This window comes from Fukomys damarensis, unplaced genomic scaffold, assembly GCF_012274545.1.
Source record: "Fukomys damarensis isolate Sample0158 unplaced genomic scaffold, DMR_v1.0_HiC HiC_scaffold_20, whole genome shotgun sequence".
NCBI classification, from domain to species: domain Eukaryota; kingdom Metazoa; phylum Chordata; class Mammalia; order Rodentia; family Bathyergidae; genus Fukomys; species Fukomys damarensis.
The window spans coordinates 10,095,429-10,115,349 of record NW_022900932.1 but is presented as its reverse complement, the minus strand read 5'-3'; the positions used below and the strand labels follow the sequence as shown (position 1 = coordinate 10,115,349).

General features: G+C 37.5%; 1 protein-coding gene across 4 annotated transcripts in view; it reads left to right on the top strand.

Annotated features, from left to right (window-relative positions):
* The window catches only part of Supt3h (SPT3 homolog, SAGA and STAGA complex component), a 372,704-nt gene extending 364,696 nt beyond the window's left edge, over window positions 1-8,008 (top strand). For all 4 annotated transcript variants that reach the window (XM_033766461.1, XM_033766463.1, XM_033766462.1 and 1 more), the window contains one exon: window positions 6,682-8,008. In XM_033766461.1, coding sequence (XP_033622352.1) covers window positions 6,682-6,723 — 42 coding nt within the window. In that variant the 3' untranslated portion in view covers window positions 6,724-8,008. The remainder of the gene's footprint in view (window positions 1-6,681) is intronic.
* Window positions 8,009-19,921: the final 11,913 nt, after the last annotated feature.

Genomic DNA, 19,921 nt, shown 5'->3' with positions numbered 1-19,921 from the left:
GTTTTGTTATCAGGGTAATTCTGGTCTTAGCTTCAGAAAATCAGGAGTTTTGCAGAAGTCCTTCCATCTCAGTTTTCTGGAATAGTTTAAGAAGAAATAGAATTATTTATGAATTATTTGTGAATGGAATTATTTGTGTAGCTATCATGCTAAGATTTGATTATCTTCCATTTATTTCATGTGTCTTTCTGAGTTTTGTATATTCATGTATTTTTAGAATGGTAATTACAACTCTTTTGTTTCGGGTATAGTGCTCACATTATTTTTGTACGGCTTATCTCTTGGTAATGAATTACCCCAGTTTCTATTTTTCTTAAGATATATTTATCCACTTTTGAAGAATAATCTTGCTGGGTGTGGGTTGGCAGGGTTGGTTTTGTTTTTTTTTTTTTCTTTAATTTATCATTCTTCTCTTCTTGCTACAACTCTTTTGTTTCGGGTATAGTGCTCACATTATTTTTGTACGGCTTATCTCTTGGTAATGAATTACCCCAGTTTCTATTTTTCTTAAGATATATTTACACACTTTTGAAGAATAATCTTGCTGGGTGTGGGTTGGCAGGGTTGGTTTTGTATTTTTTTTTTCTTGAATATATCATTCTATTCTCTTCTGGCTTGTAAGGCATCTGCTTGAAGCATCTGCTGTAAATTTTTTTCTCTCTCTCTTTTGGTTCCAGGGATTGAACTCGGGACCTTGCACTTGCAAGGCAGGTGGCAAAATTACTGAGCTAAATCCCCAGCCCAACATCTGCTGTAATTCAAATAGGCATCTCCTTGCATGTGACTTGATACATTTCTCTTGCTTTGGGGGAAAGGGGTCATGTATTTTCAGTATTTTGACTATAAATATTTTGACTGTTTTGCCTTGATGAAGGCTCATTTTGATTAAAGCTGTTTAGGGTCCTTAAATTTTCTTGTTATCTGGATTTCCATGTCTCTTGAAATAAAGAAAGTTTTGGCTACTACTTCATTAAACCAGTTTTAATGATCTTTCCTCTTCACCTTATTTGCTTAATGGTGTCCCAAAATCTTGTAGTCCTTTTAGTTCATTTTTTTAAATTATTTTAATTCAAAAGATCCTCAAATTCAGAAATTACTCTGCTTGTTCTCATCTCTTACAGAAGTTCTTTATTTCTGATTATGATTTGTTTCTTCAGTGAATTTTTCAGTCACATCCTAAACTTTTTCTCATATCCTTATACTGTTACCTGTTTTTGTTGTTGTTGTTGTTTTGGTTTTTGTTTGGGTTTTTTCATTAAGTTTATTGGTACATTTAAAGCAAACAATACAATTACATTTATCATTGGGATCTTGTACCTTGACACAATATATCACAGCTCTTGTTTTTTCCCCATACCCCTGCCCTCCCTTCATCCCCTCTACTCTTCCCTATTTACAAAGACTTTGTTTCCATTTTTTCACAATTTTTCTTTGCCCTTATTTCCTTTCCCCTCCCCTTCCTACTTCCCCTTTAGCCATTTTCTTCCTATTTCACACTCTCATTTATACCATTTGAACCTTATTTACACTTTTGGTTTTGTGTGTAAATATTTGGTATTTACTCAAGTGTGTCCTATTTATTTCACTTAAGAATATACCCTCAATGTACATCCATTTAGGTATAAATGTTTCTACTTTTTCATTCCTTATTGCTGAGTAGTATTCTGTTTTACAGAAAAACTACATCTTCTTTATTCAGTCTGCAGTTGATGGGCATGTGGGTTGTTTCCAAGTTTTAGCTATTACAAACTGTGCCACTACAAACCTGGGTGCACATATATCACTGTGATATGATTCTTTTAATTCTTTTGTGAAGATACCCAGCAGAAGGATGGGTGGGTCAAATGTAACATCTAATCCTACTTCTTTGAGGTATCTCCATATTGATTTCCACAGTGGTTGCACCTGTCTACACTCCCACCAACAATGGAGAAGGGTTCCTTTCTCCCCACAGCCACACCAGCATTTGTTATTGGTTGATTTCTTGAAAGCAGCCATTCTTTCTGGAATAAGGTAGAATCTCAGTGTTGTTTTCATCTGTATCTCTCAAGTGACCAGTGATGTTGAACATTTTTTCACATGTTTATTTGTTGATTTTACTTCTTTGAGAAATGCCTGTTCATTTCAGATACCCATTTTTGAATCAGGTCTTTGTATTTGGAGGGGGTTGATTTTTTTTTTTTTTTTTTTTTAGTTCTTTTATATATTCTAGATGGTAGTCCTGTGTCTGAGGAGCAGCTGGTAAAATTTTTTTCTCACGTTACAGGTTGTCTCTTAGCTCTGTTGGTAATTTCTCTTGCACTGCAAAAACTTTTTAGTTCAATGAGATCCCAGTTGTTGATTATTTGTGCAAGTCTTCGTGTGGCTGAGGATTTGTTCATAAAGTCTTCTACTATGCCAGTGTCTTCAAGTTGTTTCTGTTTTGATATTTAGATCTTTAATCCACTTGGATTTTAGTTTAATGCATGGGATCTAATTTTAACCTTGGGCAAGTTGAAAGCCAGTTTTTCCAGCACCGTTTATTAAAGGCAGTCTTTCCTCCAGTGAGGATGGTTGGCTCCTTTGTCAAGGATGAGGTAGCTGAGTATGTCTGGTGTTGTTTCTGCATCTTCTAATCTATTCCATTGATCCTCAGGTCTGTTTCTTTGCCAGTAGCATGCTGCTTTTTAATCACAGTAGCTTTGTAGTATAGTTTCAAGTTGAAATGTGATACCCCCTGCCATGTCTGTTAACTAGAATGGTTTTTGCTATTCTAGGTCTCTTCTGGTTCCAAATGAATTTTTGGATTGTTTTCTCAAGTTCTGTGAAATATACTGTAGGGATTTCAATCTGGATTGCATTGAATCTGTATAGCTGTTTTGGAAGTATGGCCATTTACACTATGTTGGGTCTTCCTACCCAGGTGCATCCATCTTTCTTTCCATCTTCTTGTGTCTTCTCTTTTTTCAGAGTGCTGTAATTTTCATTGTAGAGGTCTTTTGTCTCCTTCATTAGATTGATTCCTAGATATTTCATTTTTTTAATGTTATTGTGAAAGGCATTGTTTCCCCCAATTTCTCAGTGAGTCTGTTATTTGTGTACAAGAAGGCTATTGATTTTTGAGGTTGACTTTGTATCCAGCTACTCTAGTGAATCTTTCAATTAAGTCTAGAAGTCTTTTGGCAGACTTTGGGTCTTCTATGTAGAGTATCATATCATCAGCAAATAGTGACAGTTTATCTTCTTTCTCATCTAACTGCTTTAATGTTTCTAGAAATATATTGAACAAGAGATAGTGGACACCTTTGTCTTGTTCCTGATTTTAGCATGAAGGTTTTCAATTTTTGACCATTTAGAATGACATTGGCTGTTGGTTTTTCATAGATACCCTTTATCAGTATGAGATAAAGACCATCTATTCCAACTTTCTGTAGGGTTTTTTATCATGAACAGTTAAATTTTATCGAATTCTTTTTCTGCATCTGTTGAGATGATCATATGGTTTTTGTCCTTGACTCTGTTGATACAGTGTATTACATTTATTGATTTATGTATGTTGAGCCATCCTTGCATCCCTGAGATAAATTTGACTTTGTCAGGGTGTACAATCTTCTTGATGATCTTCTATATTCTGTTTGCCAGTATCTTATTGAGGATTTTTGCATCTGTGTTCATTAGGAAGATTGGCCTGTAGTTCTTTTTTTGGTTGGTCTTTCCCTGGTTTTGGAATCAAAGTAATACTTGCTTCCAGGAATGAATTTGGAAGTACTGTCTCCCTTTCAATTTATTGAAGAGTTTAAAAAGTAGTGATGATACTTCTCTAAATGTCTTATAGAATTCAGCAGTGAAGCCATCAAGACCTGGGCTTTTCTTTGTTGGTAATGTTTTAATTACATTTTCAATTTCAATGAATGTAATTGGAGTGTTTAGACTTTTTCTTTGTTCAACTTTGGTAATTCATATATATCTAGGAATCTGTCCATTTCTTCTGTATTTTCCATTTTATTAGAGTACAGGTTTTCAAAGTAGGTATTGATGGTCCTTTGGATTTTTTTAATTCCTAATTGCATGAATTTGAGCCTTTTCGTTCCTTTTTTGATAAGGTTGGCTAAAGGTTTATTGATTTTATTTATTCTTTCAAAAAACCAACTCTTCGATTCATTGATTTTTGTTTGTTTAATCTCACTCAGTTTCTCTATTTTTTATTCCCTGTTCAGGCATTTCATAGAATTCCTTTAAATTTGGATTTGTTCCTGGGGAATTATTTTCCTTTAGAGATGTCATGTTTCCTTTCATATTTTTTGGGCCCCTACTCCTGATGTCTGCACATCTGGCGTAAAATTCACCTCTTCCAATTTTATGAAGTAGCTTCTGAAGAAAAAGGTTTTGCCTTTAAAAGGGATATAAATGTCATTTGGAGAGGTACTCTGGGCTTGGTTTCAAGGAAACACAAAACCATACTCTCAGTGTGATTTCCTATGTTTTTAACTGGTGTAGCAGTTAAAAATGTGCTTCATGAATGCCTCAACAGTGCATACTGCAGCAGTTCAGGAATGTACCTGTGTGACTTTGCAGTGAAGGTAGGCTTCCAAACGTGTGCATCATCAGACTTCAGAGTCAAGCTCTGATGGCACTGGGACTTGGGGGTCACAGCTGCCCAAGTGAGTAGTATGGGATGTGGCAAGTACTGTCCCCAGGTTCTTGAAAGCAAGCACAAGTTGGCAGAGTTGATACCAGCAGCTATAGATCCCAAGTCACAGGTTGAATTGAGGATATGATGGGCCTGTAACACCAGTGCTTACAGTTTTGGAGCCACTGGGTAGGCTGGGACCTGAAAGCCCCTGGGACTTGGGTTTTGGTGTGTGCAGTCTTGGAGCTATAGAATGTGGATGGGAATTTCCCTAGGTCTTGTGGAATAAGTGTTAGTGAAGCCAAGGCTGTGTCACTGGTAGAGATGTTCCCCTGCTCCCCAGGAACAAGCCTGGGTGATTCCAGGGCTTTTTCTACCACCAGCTATAATCCAAGGCTGTGTGTTACAGAGGATTCACAGGTGGTTCCAGGTATTATAGCCACTGGTAGTCACATTCCTAAAGCTGCAGGAAATGGTTAGGGCCTTCCCAGTGAACAGGTCTGAATGGCACCAGCACTTTGTACACGCACCTACATTCTCAAGGTTATGGCCTAAAGAGACCTTTACTAGTTCCTTCAGTGAGACTTCAGCTTGGGGCCATAGCATTCACTGGTCCTGAGCCAAGGGGTGCGCCTTCCATCCAGTAAAACACACCAGCATGAAGTTTCCAATGGTTTCCAGTGGCCACCACTAAGGCAGGAGAGTTTCTGGCAGTACAAGTTGTAGCAGCTTAGGTTCCAGGGCTTGGAAGAAGTCCAAAGTGAGTTCCTACTTTAGAGCAGAGCAATCACTCTTAGATCAGCCAGCTCCCCAGATGGATTTAAGCCCTGTGAGGACCACGTACTCTCCTGTGTTTAGAACTGCTGGTATGTTACTTTGATGAGGCTGGCACTGTGCTGCCTACTTTTTCCCCATAAGAAACATGTACAGCTTGCTTTGTCCTTTTCTCTAGGTTGTCTTTCTGACTCTCCCTGCTGTTTAGAGTTCCTGGTACTTTCTGCTTATTTCCAGAATTCTTCCCTATGGGAGAGTTGTGTGCAGGCCACCTAATTCAGCTGTCTGCCTCTACTCTCTATTTCTTAAATAAAAGTGACCACTGACAATAAATTTGTTGAGCTGAAAGTACAAAAAATCCAGCAGTAGTTTAGAATTACTATTAAGGGGGAGGGGCCTGATGAGATTTTATTATTATTTTCTCCATTTTCCTTAAGACAGATTATTTAAAAAATTCATTGAGGGTTCTCAGATCTCTAAATGGACTGTAATGAGTTGAAATAATGCAAAGTATACCTCTGAAAGGGGAATTTTAACTATTATTTAACTATATCTAACTATTGAATTTTAGTTATGTTCCATTTTAGAGCAAAGTAAGATTCAGGACCAGTAAGAAGAAATCCTGTGCTGCCCAGGTCTTCTAGCTCTAAAATGTCAAATCTCACTTGCAATGAATAGCATGGTAGTTTCTGCTTTCTTAACAGGGATATATTGTAATTTTGCAGTTAGTATCAATTATGAGAAAGTTTAGACCACATGCATGGCCATATGTATGCCTACATGTACATGTATGTTTATGAAATTATGAGTCAGCTTAATTTCCCTGTCTGTAATGTGCAGAATTCCTTTGAAATCATATTTTAGGAGAGAGGAAAGGCTTCTGTGTCTGTTCAGACTATAAATTAGGGCTGAGAAATCTATGAGTCAGTAATTTATAGACTATTAGGTATTTAAAAGTGATTCTGGAGCATGCTGAATAAAGAACATATGTTTACAAAAGGCAGAACAGATTCAGCACATCTTCTTTTTGGCTTAAGCAATCACTTAACAAGACTGGATGTCTTATTTTGCCTATCTCCCACATCCCAAAAATAGAATCACTAACCACTTGTCAACCACACTGACTTTTAATAGAATGGTTGCTCTAACTTTCCCACCAGAACTATTCATATTAAGGACTCTTATTAGGTTGTAGCCAGCAGCCTACAAATGAAGAAGAAAGCTCAGTTTGCTTTTTGCCTCCTGTTCTTGTTTGACTTGATGTGATAATTCACTGCAGATTTCTTCTTCTTTGACAGAGTGCCTACCGCAGGAATGGGATGGCTTTTCTAGCCTGCTAATGTGACTGTGTCTGCAACAACAGGAAAGGCAATGTTATACTGAGGTGATTTCTTTCTCCCATCCTGTACAAGATAAAAGTTCACCTTCTTCACATCCGAAGGAGCTTGCAGATTTTGTGACTCTTGCTCTTTTCCAGCCCCCTAGGTATTTAGTAATTGTTTACTAGATGGGCCATTTAGCTAATTAATGGTAGGATGTTTGGGACAGTGTGTAGGTGGACAAGAATGCAGATCACAGGATTTTTGAAGTCTTAACTTGGCATGGATTTGCTTCCCTCAGCTCACATAGCTTAAAAGTAGCCCCCCCTTTCAGTGTTTAGTCTGGCGTTTTGATACATTTTATAATCCAGCTTCAGGATAAAGGAGACAAAATTAAAAGGACAGTCTTCTCCCACTGTATTGTCTCACCAATTTTACTTCCCTAACACTTGACTAGTTGTCCCTAAAATAAATGCAGACATATTTATTTTATAAACGTCGACTAATTAAAGATCTAACTAACCTCATGAACTGCCAGTCCTTGCTCTTCTTCCCATCATCCCACTTAAATGTAGTGTCCCTCGCATGCCTTTTTCCTAACTTCCTGCCAATCATGTGTTCTTCCTCACATAAGACTCCTTTCTCCATCTTCACTCCCTGCTTTTCCCCGGACCCACCTTCCAACTCATTCCACACCCTTCAGCAGCAGTCATAATTCAGAGGGGGAAGAGGGATTTGCCCTCTCCTGTCCCTTCAGCAGCCAGCCCCCCAGTTCTGGAAGCACTTGATGGGAGCAGCTGTACTCTCTCTGGCATCTATCCTCTCTCTAGCAAATGAGAAATTATAACTCCTGGGAACAAACTAAAATACAGCAGGTATCATTGTACAGTTCCTAATTAAACATGAATTTCAAAGAAGGGAGTTATTTAATTCTTTGGGAGTTTTAATATAATTTAATTTTTATCATGGTTTTTGCACCAAAAAACCCTTTATAAAGAATTCAAAAAAACTGAAATGAGAAAAGCATGAACGTTTTCTTGTGACCAAATTATTCAGAGTCAAAAGGACTGTGTGATGTTATCCACTTAAATTTGTTAAACTGTCAGTTTACCTCTTCTACATTGAAGCTTCTGTGAGAAAGAAAAAAAATCTGCATGTCATAAACAAAAAAATATAGATAATGGACACTCAAGTTAAAACCAGCCTGACATGTGAACTTGGATTATGACCAGAATTCTACGACCAAAGTCTTGAGTTACGACCAGGCCCAATGCCAGCCACTTGTGCTTCCAGATGGTCTCAGATACATGGTCTCTTTAACCCTTAAAGAGTTCTGGAAGGAACATTACAACATCCTTTCCTGTGTAGGGCTGAGAAATCCTGGTGCAGTGCCTTTCTAAGGATACTGATACCTGCCTGGAAAAGTGTGGCCTAAAATTATACGGGAGAGAGACCTTGAAGGCAGTTGGCCAATTTGAGTTACAAGAAGCCCATCAGGAGTGAATTGAGTTTGTAAGTTAAAGGTCCACTGTAAATAATAGCAAAAAACAGCCAAAGAATTTTGATAGCCGTCTGTGCTTGCTAAAGTGGATGATTAAATTTTTTTATCATCATTTTCCTCGGCATCCCTAATCACAAAAATAGTAAGCCTGCAGTAAACATCCCAACTTTTAAAACAGCAGCATACATTGCATTTGGTTTTGATCTGCCAGGCTTACAGGACATATAAAATTTTCAGGGGTAATTTTTCACAGTGAAATTCTCTCTCACATATATTTTAAAGTATGCAAAGGGCAAAGAATACAAGGTTTAGTTTTTTTCCCCTTCATTTTATTCTACCTGATCTCCTTATAGTCCCCAAGAAGGAAGATTCAATGTACATTTCTCAGAAATATGACAGGTCTGTGTTTTTGCTGGTCTGGTGTATGTTTGTCTATCCTGAACAGTCTGACAGGTAATTATTTATAAAACCTGGTTTTGCCCAGTAAGTTCATATAATAACCTTTCACTTTTCATCATAAGCCAGAGGGCTGAAATTAAAATTTAAAAAGGTCATTTGTCTGTCCTGAACCAGCCTAGATGTCCCATAATTGCTCAATTTTTTTTTCTTTTCTACACTTAGGTTCTTTCTCTTACCCTTCCCACAAGACTAAATCTGAAGTGAAATTAAATTTCACTAAGCAATACATGTAAAAATAAAATTTACAGAAGGAAGGTTTCAGAAAATGTGACTTCAATAAATTCCCAAGATTAAAATATTATATAGAATCTTAGATGGAAGATGATCTTAGAGATCATTGAGAGCAATCATTCATTTCACAGATGAAAATAAAACAAAGCCTAAAGAGGAAAACTGACTTTCCCCAACTCTCCAAATTCTCAAGAATCCATGGTGTCTCGATTTCAGTCTCCTGCACTTCACCAGATTCATATGAATCCAAGGTATGCTGGAGTTTTATAGCACATTCATCCCATACACTAATGTAAAAAAAAAAAAGTGACTAATTATGGACACCTGATAAAGCATAAATTATACCTAATGAAATCATCTTCTGAGGGACTATATTAAATGGCCTGTGTTCTTCTGCACATCAGGCGCAACTCTAAAATCAGGTGTGAATACACAAAACTGGTTTCTGTGTTTTGTCCCTTATAATTTAGAGAAGAAATCTGAAAATAAACCAAGAAATAACTTCTCTTTGGAAAATGATATTGCTTCTTAGACTAGAGGTGAAGGAAATAGAAACATTTCTGCCTTCACCTAAATTTGGAAGTAACTTTTAGAATGTGCTATTGAGAGGTTATGTCGTTAATCTTGTTGCCTTCACATATTGTAATAGCTGAGATTAAAAAACGTTCCAATTTCAGTACCAAGGTTTTATCTGAAAACCATCCAAAGTGCAAATATTTTTAAATGGTATATAGTACCTATATCTAGAGAGAAGTCTTCCTTTATTATTATTCTTGTTAAATAAAATACCCCACACTTAATGCTTTAACCATATAGAAGACAAATAAATACAACTGATTATTCTTGGTCTGAAAGAAAACAAGTTGTCTAGAAATGACAATTTAATTTTATGAAATTTTAAAATGTAGTTTCTGAATCAGGTATTGCTTTTCAGTTCATTTATAATCCTTTGTGTTAAAAAAAAAAGTCACTATAGAGAATGTATTCTCTTATCTGTTGTAATGAAATTTAGATAGACCCTTTCCAGGTTGCACTTAAATTCTACCATCAACCATGTTTATATCTCATAAAATATTTTATGTATGCTTTGGCTGAACATTTCATAGTACATAAACAGTTCTGCAAATAATCTAAGGGCAATAAGTTGAATGTGTCATAGCAGGGTCCCCCCACTCCCTGTGATTCTCCAACAATATATTTTCTTAATTTTATCTTTAAAGCTCAAGCTGAAATTTTTTGTTCTGATGTACAGTGGTGGGACTCAGGAGCAGCAGAGGACTCTAGCCATTTAGTGGAGTTACTGTATGTTCATTAAAGCAAAGGGTTTTTGCAGAGGGCATCAAGTCAAGCTTAAACAACAAAACCATGCCTGCAGGAACTAGATGTAAATATGATGGTTAAATAGAGGCCAGATGCCTTTGAAAAACTAAAATATTACAAAACCATATCTCTAAAGTAAGTTTCAAATATTATGAGTAGTGCAGTACCATGACACTTGAAAAAGACTAACTTGTTTTCTGGAACCAAAATACCAAATAGTCAAGCTGTCATAAATCATGGAAATTCTGGCAACTGAAAACATTTTAAAACAATCAGTTCCAACAAAGGCACAAGAATCCCACATAACTAGATGTTAGAAACCACTATAAATCTGTACAGAGCCTTATATTCATGATCCCCTTTTCTGCTCATCACCACCCAAGTCACTGTTTTCATCTTTTCCCAAAGGAAAATAAAAACAGAGAAAGAGATAGGAAAAAGCAAGAATGAAGATGCTCCAAGGGTGGTTTTCTTTATACAGTACCAGGTAACTCTATTTGCTACCAAAAACAATGATATATTAAGTTTGACATAATAATACAGCACAGCTGCTGTTTGCTGCACTTTGTGTGGTTCATCTCGCTGAATGCTCGTAGCTCCTGTACATGATGAACACCATTATAACCAAGCATTGGGTGGTTAAGCACCCTCTGCAGAGCTGCCCACGACGGAACTGGCATCCACACCCAGCACTCTGATCCCACAGCTACACAGCATGGACTGCACTTGAGATTTCTGGTAATATATTAAAGAAAATCACTTCCTAATGCTGATCCTAGAAGCACTCAGTACCAAAAAATTAATTACAAGAGCATTTCATCTTACCTTAGCATTCCTTCTCTAATACTATTAGATATATGTCATATGAAACAAAGAACATACTAAGCATCCCTACACAAACTGAGGAAAACTTCCTCAAAGACCCACATATATAAGCCTCTCCTTTCTGGAGATCAAATTCCTATATAAGACTAAACAGGCCACCATCTATGCTTTCATACAAGTTACTTATGCATGTTTAAAAATCAACCCCCATCTCATTTACATGTGTTTGCATTGGCAGGTGCAAAAGTACATATGGTAGTGCTTAAGTGTTTGCTCATTAATTAGGTTATAGTAGTTTCTCCTGGGGGGGGGTAACTGAGATAAAAAGAAAGATGGAAAGAAAGTTACCAAGCACAATTTAAATTACAAATGATAATCTTTCATTCTAGTCAGTAGTTATCAGCTGTAGGTCTATTCTTTCTTGGGACGTCCTTTTTTTTTTTTCCTTTTTGTAATGAACTCAGGGCCTTCACGCTGAGCTACAACCCCAGCCCTTATAAAACAGGGTCTCACTGAGATGCTAAACTGCCCACGCTAGACTCAAACTTGCGATCCTCCTGACCCATTAGGATTACAAGTGTGTGCTACCACCCAGCTAGGACAAATCATTTCTAATTTATGTCTTTTCCAATGCCTAACAGGTATACCTGTCTATGGTACATCTTGTCTGATGGTTTCTATCTGCTTCTTCCTCTCACTACAGCATGATTAGTTTGACTGCCAGGGTACCAGCCACCTCCTACCATGCCTCCCTGGCCTGTGCGTTCCCAAGCAGCAGCAGCTACTGCTGGAAGGCTGGCTTGCCACATTCCATAGGTTTTGCCAGGAAAGAGATAAGCAGTCCAGATAGCTTCAGTTTCCTGCTTAGCACAGCAGCATAAGCAAGATCACCATTAGTGTCAACTTTCCATTTTCCTAATCCTACAGGAAGACACCAAGGTGGAGGGGCCAGATGGCAAAAGACCTGTGTGTTGGGTCACTGTGTCATGAAGTTGGGAGCCAAAGCACTTTTATAGCTTGCACCCATCCCCAAGGGAGGTAGAGCTTCAAAGTCCAATCAACAGAACCAGGGAAGCAGACAAGAAACCACTATTGTTGGCTCCTCACAAAGGCCAACTTGCCAGTGATCCTTGAGACCAGAGAAAGTAGTGAAGACTGTGGCCTATGATGACAAACAAGGTCCCCAAACAGAGCTTCTGTACCACAGTCTGCCTCCTCCTCCCTAGCCTCTCATGGCAGTCTCCTTCCCTACTTTCCCATGCAGTTTTCCTGCCTGGTTCCAGCACAGGATGCACTCTAAGCCTCACTGAGCCTCCTGCAGTGGCCCCAGTCACCTGCTCCAGAGTTAAGAATTTATTGAGGGCAAGTCCTGAACGAGCACCTCTTTGTAATCCCCACATGCACTTATTACATGTTCAGTAAACATTTATTGTTTGGTTTATTAAAATTATATATTTAAACATGAGCTCACAAACCTTCTTAAAATTTCTAAAAATCTTTTATCAATGGGCACTTCCACATCCTTGCCTGAAAATCTCAAGAACTGTAGAAGATGGCAGCTTTTTTTTTTTTTACAGTTACATTTATTATTGACCTTTACATGACAGGTCTTGGTTCTCATTTTCTCCCCTTGTCCCTGGGCAGCTTTTTTCTTAAAGGCAAATACAAAGTTTCAGAGAAACCAATTCAAAGGGCCCCATACATCTAGTTTCCCAAGGCCTCTTTGAGAAGAGCAGCAGGATGTGTGCCTTGTTTATAGGGGTTGAAGACCTCAGAGAGACAGCCGCAATCACACTCACACTTACTAGAACTGAGGAACCACTACACACCATTTGAATCTATACAAACTTGAATAAACTAACTGCTCAGGCTATTTGTATAGTTAGTCCATCTTCAAAAATGTACTACTTCTTCCAGTAATAACAAGGAGCCTTTAGGATGAGATTTCCTTAAATGTGATGGACTAACATGTCCAATGAACTTAAAGCAAAGTATAAAAATCAAGTTAGACTGAAAATGAGATTTCTGTAAACTAAAAGCAATAACATCATTAAAGAACAGCTGCAATGAAAATGTGTTTTCTTTATATCTGTTCGTTCATTCAAAAAGAATCTTTTTAGCACCTATGAATATAATCAATATGGAATATCCACCCTAACAGTGAGCCCAGGATGGAGGTCAACTCTGGAATTCTACAAAAAATGAGATCAACTGGATTAACTATCGGTAGACTAAAAAGAAAATGTTTTGTTCATATAGGAACCACTGTTTTAAATATATTTATGTGCCACTGTGATTTAATATGATGCTAAAATCCTAAGTTTTTGACATTGACTTCTTTAAGATATAATAAAGACCAAGTGAGTTTCTGTTCAAAGGTGATTCTTAAGCTTAAGGCAGGACTGCCTTCTGTTCTCTGCTGGCGGCTGCCACTGTCACCTCAAGGCTCCATGATGAGTACACTGTGCCCTCTGAGGTTCCGGGCTTTAACTCAGATTGAAAGGTGTTTTTTTCTTTCAACACAAAGTATCTCCTGTACTGTTTTCTTATGTCTTAGTTGGGGGAAATTTTATGATATATTTAACATTACTAAGTTTTGCTTTTCCTGTTATTGTATTATTTTGCATATTTGAAACACTTCAGTTGTAGACAATAAATATTGCTATTATGTTCATATGGATAGGCTATTTCCTCCTGTTTTTCCTCAACTCCTTTCCCAGCTTATGATAGTAAAAATGTATTAACTCTAAATTGTACCACTCAGCTTTCCCGGGATCATATATAGTGAAAAGTGAATGGGGAGCAGGATTGAGGTGGGGGCAGTTAAGTAGTTAAAAATAAATTGAGCTGTGTGGTTTTCTTTCTACTGGATCTCGATTTTTTTTTTGTTCATTTGAAATGAAGATTATATTCATTCTGTAAATCATTTTTATAAACTGTCATAGCCAGTTATCACATTAAATGGTATTTTAATATTTTTATTATGAAAGCTAAGTGAATCTCAGAAAGTAGACAGCTGCATTTCAGCACACCGTGATGGCTCAGTTTGAATGCACCCTCCTGTGAAAGTATTCAGCTACATTATCTTTCACAAATAGGCCAGAAACTTTCACCAAAGGTAAGATATTTGCCTTCAACAAATGATGCTGGGAAAACTGGCTACATGTGTCACATATTGAACTTAGACCCATATCTCTCATAGGCACTAAACTAAAATCAAAATGGGTCAAAGATCTAAATATTAGAACAGAAACACTTAATCAACTGGAAGGCAGATTAGACTCTTTGAAGAGTTGGTGTAGGAAAAGACTTTTTGAACAGAACCCCAGTTGCACAAGAAATAATACCAAGAATCAACAAATGGGATCACATCAAATTAAAAGGCTTCTGGACAGCAAAGGAAACCACCAAGAGGGTGAAGAGATTTGCCAGCTACTCCTCAGACAAGGGACTAATATCTAGACTAAATAAAGAATTCAAAAAAATTAGACTCCCCTCCCCATTTTAGAGATCCAATCAAAGAATGAGCATCTGAAATGAAATAGACACTTTTCAGAAATATAAATGACCGATAAATTCATGAAAAAATGTTCAGCTTTGCTGGCCATTTGAGAAATGCAAATTTCTCGAGAACCACCCTGTGATCCCATCTCACTCAGATAAATTGGCCATCATCAAGAAATCTGCCAATAACAAATACTGGTGAGCCTGCGAGGAGAAAAGGAACACTTCATAGAAATCAGTATGGGGATTCCTCAAAAAGCTCAAAATACAAACCACATTCGACCCAGCTATTCCTCTTCTAGGTTGTCTTCCCAAAAGAGATAAAGACATCATACCTGCTTTAACCTTTCCATTGCTGAGACAGAATATCCGACACCCAAAGCTAAAGGAAGAAAGGTTTATTTGGGTCACCATTTGCAGAGATTTCAGTCCATAGTTTGCTGGCTCCAAGGCAGGGTGGTATGGCACAGGGGCATCGCAGAGGAGAAACAGGACAGGCAGGTGGCAATAAAAGACAGTAGCAGCCCTCTTTCTATCTCTTATATTCTAGCAATGCCCTTTAGGGCAGGTAGCACTCACACCCAGAAGGTGGGCCTTCCCATTATCTACACCCAACTATGCCAAACCAATCAAATGGACTAATTTAGTAATCACACACTTAGATCCAGCCACCTCTGAAAAGCCTCATCTATGGCAATAGTGATGTATGTGTACCTAGCACAACTCATAATAGAAGCAGCCTAAATGTCCATCAACAAATGAACAGATACAATGTGATATTTGTACATAATGGAGTACTACTGTAACAGACAGAAAAACTTGAGTCATTTGTAGGCAAATGGATGCACCTTGAGACCATAATGTTCAATGAAATCAGATACGCAAGCTTAAATAAGTTTCTCTTATATGAGAAATTCAATATATAAATACAATAGGAAAAAAGAGAAAAAAATGAAGTTACTGTAATCCAGCATGGACACTATCTAAAAGTGTACCTTGATTTAGCATAACTGTCTTATGTGTCTATATGTTTCTTGGCATGTTAGCCTATTCATGTGTATGTATAACAGTAACTTTATAACTTTATTTATAAGATAAATCTGATGCTGGCCAAAAAGGGGGAGGCTGGAGGGGAAGGGGAAAATAAAGAATTAAGATGTGTTATGTACATTTACCAATTCTTCATAATGAATGTAATCATTATATACTGCAAACATGTATTCTGTATGCATAATAAAAATTAGAGTGTTTTTTGAATCTTTGAGTCCGGTGCCTATCTTTGCTAAATTGTCTCAAAAAACTCAAGTTTTAAATTTTGTCCAGTTTATTGATTTTTTTTTTCTTCTTTTATGGTGCACACTTTCTGCATCTAAGAAATCTTTAAGTCAAGCCCTTCTCTGTTCCTCACTCCGTCCTCCCTTTGAGGGTCTTCCTACGTAACCCAAGCTGGCCTCAAATTCACAATCTTTGTACCTTCCCATCTTGAGTAAAGAGATTATATACCTGTATCACCACACCTGCCTGTTTCATTCTTTTTAAAATGTTAACTTTTATTTTTAGATCTTTGAGTCTGAGTTTATTTCTACATATTTCTGTGAGGTAATGACTGAGGTTCTTTTTTGCTTTAAATATCTTCAGCACCATTCACTGAGAAGACTATACTTTCTTCATTGAATTACCTTGGTACACTTGTCTAAAATCAATTAACCATGCACATATGGGTCCATTTTGGACTGTTTTTTTTTCCACTGATCCATATGTTGTGCCTTATGCCAGTCCCTCATCAACTGTACAGAATGACTTTATACCAACGAAGACAACGAGTCCTTCCATTCTTGTGTCTTCCTAAAATGCTTTCTGGGATTTTGATTGGAAATGCTTTGTGCTGCCCAATTTGGAGAGAAATGATACCTTAACTACCTTACCTGTTCTATTCAATGAATTCAAATAGGTCTCCATCTCCATTTCTTTAGGACTTTTCTAATGTTTCTCATCACTTTTATAGTTTTTTAATATAAACCTAGTATATATTTTGTTAAGATTCACTCATGGTTAATGCTATAAAATAACTATAGATTTAAATTTCCAATTCACTCATAATATATAGCAGTAAAATAAATAAACTTTTATACCAAACTTTAGAGAATTCACTTACTAGCTAAATAGATTGTGAGATTTTTGAGTAGATTCTTTGGGATTTTCTACATACATGATTTTGTTGTTTCCAAGTAAAGACAGTTTTTTTGTTTCTAATGTATACCCTTTAATGTTCTTCTTACCTTCTCACAGTGACTAGACTCTTCAGTATATTTGTGTTTTTCCTGTAAGTTTTATTACTTTTTGCTTGTCGTAGTTTGAACTTTTTTCTCAGGTGCATTCACATTTAGAAACCAGTAGTTACTTTCTCATTGTCAGGACAAAGTACCCAACACCCATAAGTTAAAGAAGGAAAGTTTACTTGAACTCAGTTTGTAGAGGTTTTAGCCCACATTCAGCTCACCTCCATGGCATGGCACCCAAGAAGCAGTGAGACTTCCTCCTCTTTTCCCTTTCTACTCCACCTAGGCTACAAGCCTATCGGTGCCACCTACAGCCAGAGTGGGTCTTCCCTCTTCAAGAAATCCATCTTCTACACCCCAAACTATGCTATGTTAATCAGTAGACTAATCCAGTATCACACACCCATGATCAAGTATTATATACCCATGATGCAGTTGCCTTCCAAAAGCCATACCTATGAGCACATGAGGCTCTGGGGGGGACATAACAAATGACATGTATTCTGGAACAGCTGTCCTCTTTTGCATGTTATCTCATTCTTTGTCCCTGTCAACATTTCATGTCATAATGTCCACTTCCTCTGAAGAAAATAAATCTACTATATGTTTTGTTTATGGTTTTTATCCTCTTTCATCTATTTATATATATTTAAAGGATCTTTCCCTTGACACCCTGTAGTTGAATCTTGCATTTTGATCTTATACTCTCTCTTTCCCACTCTTTCCCCTTTTTGTGCAGTACTAGGGGTGGAACTCATTGCCTCCTCCATGTTAGGCAAATGCCCTACCAATGCTCTACATACTCCGCTATGGCTAATTCATTACTAACAGTATTCGACTGTTGATTTTTTCCCCCCCTAAAGTTGTGTCATTAAAGAACTGCAGTATTTTTTGCATTTACGAGAGTATTTTCTTTTCCTTTTAGCTTCTGTCATTTTGGTTGTCAACATTATAACTGGTCCTATGAAGGTCATTTGTCTACTTTTCTGTGGCTGCTTTGAGGTGTTTTTCCTTTATTTTTCAGCATTAAGCCACATGACCTATTTTGGGGTGATGTTTGTTTCTATATCTGAGTTTCATTCCCCTCCATCATCCTATAACCTAAATTCTGAAATATACGGCTTACCATGATTAATACATTTTACATATTAATGAAGTGCAAAACAAGCTGTGTTTCTATAAAATATGGACTATTCACAACCACTACTGCTATCACCTCTGTACCTGGTCCGAATCATGACTGGTATTCATAACCTCCCTCCCTCCCAGCCAGTCCCTCCTCCTCTACCCTCAGTGAATACCTGGGTTCCTGTGGATCCCTGCCTGCAGGGGTGATCTGCCTCTTGCTTTCAGTTATTTTTTGCTGTTAAAAACCACCCCCCCAAAAACAAAACAAACAAAGCTTAGTGACTTAAGATTTTTTCCATGATTCTGGGGCTTGGATTCAGATGGGTCCTGACTCTAACAGTTCTGCTACACATGGCCTCCTCTGGAGTCACTCAACTGCACTCAGCCCAGCTGAACCCAAAGATTAGAGGCCTCCCTCACTGGTGTAGAACCTTGGTGCTCCTCCATACGAACTTTTTCTGTATTTGGAACAAGCAACATAGCATGGAAGCCTCTGGTCAAGCAAAGAGGAGCTGGTAGTCTTCTCAGGGTCTATGTCCTGAGCCCTGCTCTCTTCTACAAGAGTCAGAGCCAGTGACAAGGCCAGCCCAGATTACACGGAAATACCTCTTGGTAAGAAAGCAGCAATGAACTTGTACTCATTTTCAATTCTCTACATTGACTGGAGAATTATGTGTATTTTCTATAAATTCCTGGAGTTGTAATTACTGAAAGGTATTCCGTTTTAAAAATGTAAAACATGGGGGCCAGGGATATAGCTCAGTGGTGCCGCTCCTGCTTCGCAAGCACAAGGTCCTGAGTTCAATCCCCAGTACCAAAAAAAGTAAATAAAAATACATGTCCAGATGGCTCAGCTCTCTATTCCATTCTTAGCAGTTTGCATTCTCATTAGCAATGTTTTAAAATCTATTTCTCTGTGCCTTCACCAATCCCAAATATTAGTATCCTTTTTCATCAAGTTTAGTGAAGGATTTTGACCATTGCATTTACTTGTGTTTTTAATACCACTGAAGTGGAACACTTTCCATGTGTTTATTAGCCATGAATGGGTATTCATTTTTGAATTGCCCAATCATGAATTTTGCCCATTCTTTCTCCTGGAAAACTCCTTATCTGAGTGTTGACATTCTTCAGAAAACTGGGTTATTAAAGTTTAATTGACCTCAGACAACCCTGCTAAGATATTATGAATTACCCTTGCCAAGAATAATTTATCTTTATTTCCATTAGTTTATTCTTTATTTCCCTAGATCATATCACCTTTTTCAGTCCTTCCTTTTCTCAGATTCATAATGTTAGAACTGCAAATTACCTCATTTTTCAGTTGAGGCCATTGACAATCCAAAGAAAGATCTTGCCACAGATGCTAATGGGGGGTGGGGGACACTCAGCTTGGACCCACAATTATTAACTCTGGCTTCTGGTCAAAAGTATGCCAACAGCACATTTGCCTCCTTCCCCACAACAAGGTCTGTGTCCTCCTCAAGTGTGACACTAAGAAATTCAATCTATCCTCAGCATTTCCCTGATGAGTAACATGGGTTCCAAATTCGACCTGCCCTGAGCTAGCTATGCAACACTTGATAAATTGCTCTAACTTTGGGGCTTTGGGTTCCCCATCTATAAGTGGGATCACTGAACTACTGCATCTGGATGCCTTTAAGACAAATTTTTTTACTCTTGAAATCTGTCTAAGAGGGGCATTTACAAAGTATGGGTTAGGCGGAAAAAGGCATAGGTAGAAGCAGAATTTTAAGTAATTAATTTTAGCCTAAAATGTCTATTTTTGAAGGCAGCCTAATCAAAATTTTTTTAAAATACTTTTTAGGGGCTGGGGATTTAGGTTCCACCACTTACCTTGCAAGTGCAAGGACCAGAGTTCGATCCCCAGTACTCCCACAAAAAAAATACTTCTTTAATCACAGTTTTGAAACCTGGTGTTATTCTAATACCCTTTTAGAAGCATGAAAAT